The sequence below is a fragment of the Alnus glutinosa genome, chromosome 14, assembly GCF_958979055.1.
Source record: "Alnus glutinosa chromosome 14, dhAlnGlut1.1, whole genome shotgun sequence".
Lineage (NCBI taxonomy): Eukaryota > Viridiplantae > Streptophyta > Magnoliopsida > Fagales > Betulaceae > Alnus > Alnus glutinosa.
Window position 1 is genome coordinate 19,929,719 of NC_084899.1, and position 5,462 is coordinate 19,935,180.

At 36.2% G+C, this 5,462-nt stretch overlaps 1 protein-coding gene across 1 annotated transcript; it reads right to left on the minus strand.

Moving 5' to 3' along the window:
• Positions 1-1,318: 1,318 nt before the first annotated feature.
• On the minus strand, positions 1,319-4,860 carry LOC133856795 (uncharacterized). The gene is made up of 2 exons (XM_062291842.1): positions 2,300-4,860; positions 1,319-2,213 (listed from the first exon to the last, which is right to left on the minus strand). Exons 1-2 carry the CDS (start codon positions 4,858-4,860, stop codon positions 1,319-1,321), a joined length of 3,456 nt encoding a protein of 1,151 aa, XP_062147826.1.
• Between the last annotated feature and the right edge of the window lie 602 nt (positions 4,861-5,462).

Sequence of the window (5,462 nt, forward strand, 5' to 3'; positions counted from 1 at the left end):
CAAATTCTGCACAAGCAACATAAACTTTAATTAAATAATTTATGCAATTCAATTATATAATGGAAAAGTTATATTTCAATTACTTACGTATCGTTTTTCACACAGCGGAGTCACAAATGACCCATCTTTCTTTGTGTGAGAGGTCTTATAAAAGTCAATTACCTTAGGTTCCACCCCAGTTTGTCTCTTCTGCACATAATAGACACATGATTAACATATGCTCTAAATATAATTATTAAAATAATATAATAGTATAAAATTATTACCTTACTATGGCGATGACTAATAAAAGATCTAGAGCCGGATGTGTGATTGGTCTTCAACATCGATCTATTCGCCTTATTACGTAAGGACTTACGCTTCCAATCTTCATTGGCAAATGATTCACATATCTTATGCCACGTGGTTTGTGACATATTCTTTTGAACTTTTGTCTTGGCCATTTTTAAGTCTGTATTACCACCGCATTTTAGGAATCTTTGATGAAGACCATAACGAAGTGTTTTATAACTATTTGATAAGGCCAACTCCACACTTGCATTGTGTTCATTCACATTCTCATCTAAATCCCACTCACTCTGAAACATAATAGATAAGAAAACAATAGTCTTAACATTTAATATTATATGTAGTAATTAACATAACATCAAACAATAAAACTCACCAAAACACGATTTTTTAACAGTTGCCGCTCATTTGGTGGGACATGAGTCCAAGAACCATGCCAAAGGTCGGCGTGTTGACGAACAACTATTGTCACTCTCCTACTAAATTGACTAGCATTATCGCCTACAGGTCCTCTTGCCTCAGCAGGGATTTCTATTGGAACGGGACCATGCTCTATAAGATTACTGAACTTAATAGATTTATTCTGACCTCTTTTCTTCTTGCTGGTCATAACAGCTATGAGGCAAAATATGAAAACCTAGTTAGTAATTTCTGGTGAAGTAGTTTGTTCAATAACAGAGCTTATTGCATAAATATTATATGTGCACTTACAGGATGTATTGGAGGGTCCCTGTGTCATCATTTGACATGGTTGTACATCAGTTTCAATAGCCACTTGGGATCCTAAACTTGTGTCCCCATCTTTATCATTGAGCTGCAATGGCATAGAACGAGTCGTGGCCATACATCGTTTTCGTCCTCGATTCATTGTGTATAACTGATTCTACAATAGTAACAATGGATAAGAATATGTGAAAATATAAACATACAATAATACTCAAATGATTTCTAATGAGGCAAACAAATCATATGCTTATATCATCTTACCATATATCACAAAACAACAAATAAATTTCACAATAGAATATATTCAACACATATCATCTTCAGAGTCTGTATCAGAGTTGCAAGATAACTCCTCTTCATGAGAGGAGTTTGTATCATTGTTGCTAGATAACTCATCTTCATCATCGTTGCTAGAAAACTCTTCTTCATCATCATAGGTTGTTTCATTCTCCTCATTATTGGCCTCATCACTGATTAACATGCTTCTATCAACAACTATTGGTTCCACATCATCTCTACGTAACGGAGTTGAGTCTTCATCGTTTCCTTGTTGCACAGGTGCATGACTCCCAACACATTCATCTTCTTCGTCCTCATCACCAAAGCCTTCGTCATCTTCTTCAATCTCTCCCTCTAGTACAGTTGGAACATCGTATATATTTCTATGGGTCACCTTTTGTACTACTTGCCAACTGCTACCTAATTTGACATCTTTTAAGTAAAATGCTTGTGAAGCTTGGCATGCTAGGATAAATGGGTCAGATGCATACCATGTACGCGATGTATTCACACTCGTAAAATGCTCATCTATTTGCATTCTTGTTCTATGCCCAATGTCCCACCAATCACACTCAAATAAATACACACGATTTCGACCATAACGTAACACTAGAATGTTCTTCAACTCACCATAGAAGTCAATATTCTTCATGCGATGCTCACCTGGAACAATTATACCACTATTTTGGGTACGTAGAGTCTGTTCATAGTCTTTTATGTGAAACCTAACCCCATTCACAATACAACCTTTAAACATTGCAACTTGATGATCCGGTCCGCATGCAAGATCATATATTTGTTTAGACACGGTTTCTACATTATGCCCACATATACGATGTCGGAACCAGCTTTCGAATTCGGCTTCATGCTTACTCTGGATTTCCACAGTTCCTTCTCCTTCGATCTTGTCATAGTGTTCACTACATAAAGAATAATAATTACTCTAGCTACTTTATTATCAAGTAAATCATGCATAAGTTAAAAGAACAATAAATCATACACTTACCGAATGTATGAAGCAATTTCGTCACAATTGTTAAGCACATACCATCGAGCCTTTGAGAGAACCTTATCTTCAGGTTTTATAAATTTTGCTGCTCCTAAAGGACGAACTCGTTGAGAGAACACAGACAAGCCTTTACTCTTTTCCACCTGCCACCCATCACTATTCCGTTCTTCACGAGTCCATTTTGTCTCAATCCCCCGAAGATACATGGAGCAGAATGTCAAACATTCAACTGATAAATATCCCTCTGCAATTGACCCTTCCGGACGTGCTCTATTCCGCACAAATTGCTTATATTTACCAAGACATCTTTCAATTGGATACATCCAACGGAATTGTACTGGTCCTGCAAGCTCGGCCTCTCGGGGTAAATGAATAGCTACATGTATCATTATATCAAAAAAAGCCGGTGGAAATATCTTTTCCAACTTGCATAAAATTACAGGGATGTCATCCTTCATTCGCTTCAAGACATCTAATCTCAATGTTCTTGAACATAATTCCTTAAAAAAGAAACTCAATTCAATCAATGTTGTACGTATTTCATTCGATAAATATGGACGAATTGCAACAGGAAGTAATCGTTGAAAGAAAATGTGACAATCATGGCTTTTCATTCCCGAAATCTTACCTTCTTTGACGTTCACACACCGATTAATGTTAGATGCATACCCATCAGGGAACTTCACACCTTTCAACCAATCTAAGAAACTTATCTTCTCAGCTTTTGACAAGGTAAAATTTGCATGTGGCATTGATGTGGATGTACCATTTGGTTGTAAGTGCAAATCTTTACGTATGCCCATCACACACAAATCCTGTCGTGCCTTGAAAGTGTCCTTCGTTTTTCCATCAATATTCAGTAATGTACCTAAGACACTATCACATATGTTCTTTTCAATATGCATAACATCTAAATTGTGTCTCAGTTTCAATGTTGACCAATAAGGCAAATTAAAAAAAATACTCTTCTTTGTCCAATTCAACTCATTTTCTTTGCGCTTTCGCTTTCTCGATTTTCCATTCTCATCTTTTCCAAATTGCACATTTGTTAAGTTATTTAGTTGGTGTAACAATTGATCACTAGATAATTCATTAGGCTTCATTCTATGCTCCTCAGTACCGTCAAAGAGAGATTTTTTTTTGCGCCATATATGCCCCTGAGGTAAGAACCGACGATGACCCATGTAGCACGTCTTAAATCCAAACTTCAACCTTCTAAATATTGTATCCTTGTTACATACTGGACACGCAAGCTTTCCCTTAGTAGACCACCCAGACAAGTTTCCATATGCAGGAAAATCGTTTATAGTCCATAATAATGTTGCATGCAACTTAAAATTCTCATGTGTCGACGCATCATACGTAGGAATGCCTTCAGTCCATAATTCTTGCAAATCATCCACTAACGGTTGCAGATACACATCAATATCATTTCCAGGTGCCTTACGTCCAGGGATAAGTAAGGACATTATCATATATGGATCTTTCATGCACCTCCACGGAGGTAAATTATACGGCACAAGTACTACTGGCCATATGCTATATGATGTACTCATATTACCAAATGGGTTGAAACCATCACTTGCTAAACCAAGTCGCACGTTGCGGGAGTCCTGAGCAAACTGAACATGTTCTTTATCAAACTCTTTCCACAATATTGAATCAGCTGGATGTCTTAGATTTCCATCATCTTGACGCCCATCTTTGTGCCACCTCATATCTTTGGCAATATCTTTCGACATAAACAACCGTTGCAATCTCGGTTTAATTGGGAAATACCGTAAGACCTTATGTGGAATTTTCTTACCTTTACCTTTGACCGTTGCCCATCTTGAAGTTTTGCATGTTGGGCATTCTTCTTTATCAGCGTGATTCTTCCAAAAAAGTATGCAATCATTCTTACATGCATGTATCCTCTCATAACTAAAACCCAAATCTTGCCTCAACCGGTTTGCTTCATAATATGATCTTGGTAATGCCTCTCCATCTGGGAGAGCTCTCTTTATCAAGTCAATCACCATATCAAACGCCTTGTTACTCATATTGCAAAGTGTTTTTATATGAAGTAGATTCACAGTGAAAGAGAGCTTTGAAAACTTCTTACAGCCTGGATAAAGTTCACATCGGGCATCTTCCAACACTTGGTCAAAAGTTCTCGATTTGTAATCATTGGTTGTTGGACCTGGAGTAGTAGAGGATTCACCTGCATTAGCACCTGGAAATGTCCCCATACCGATGTCATTTAACATTTGTTCAACCTCATCAATATCCTCCGAACTTGCATTATCATCATTATGATTGACATGCTCATTTATACGAAACGGGTCTTCTTCCCCATGAAATACCCATTGGGTGTAGTTCATATCAATTCCGTTAATGAACAAATCATCTTCCACCATGTCTATAGGCTTATAATAACGATTCTCACACTTGCGACATGGACACTTGATCCTATCAAGCTCATCCACATGACCATGTGCCATTCTAATGAATTGTTCAACACCTTTGGAATATTTCTCACCAAATCTATGAGTTTCCTGCATCCAACTCTTATCCATCTCGATGTCTGGTTAACTAAAGTCTTTGTACTAGTTTATAAAACAAGCTACAACGGGACTGGGTCAATAAAGGTAAAATTAGTATTAGTTTTAAATAAAGCTATGAATATATACAATGCTTTTATTACACAAAGGATAAAAAGATAAATTGCACAAAATCAACAATATGACAATATAAAGTTATCAAACATCTTTCTTCTTCAATAACAGTCCAAGACAACTTCAAAACTATTATTAAGTAAGCACAATCTAGAACATTAGATTCGCATAGCTTGCTATAGATTTGAATTCACTGTTTTTCCTATAAGTAATATAGATTAATGTTAACCCTAATAGATGAAAGATCAAGTAAATTGCATAGCAAAACATAATAATATGAATTATTAAAAATCTTAAGAAGTCATTTTTTCAAATTTGAAGAGATTCAATATATTGATAAAAAACCAGAAAGCAAACTTTTGAAAATAAAAAATTTCAACTTCAAATTTGCAGTGTTTGTGATTGTGCAATGAATATTGTGTACTTACATTTTTGGCAGCAGTAATAAATGCTTCCCTGTGGCTAGTATCCGAATTATTGGCCTTGATCCTTTAGATCTCCTC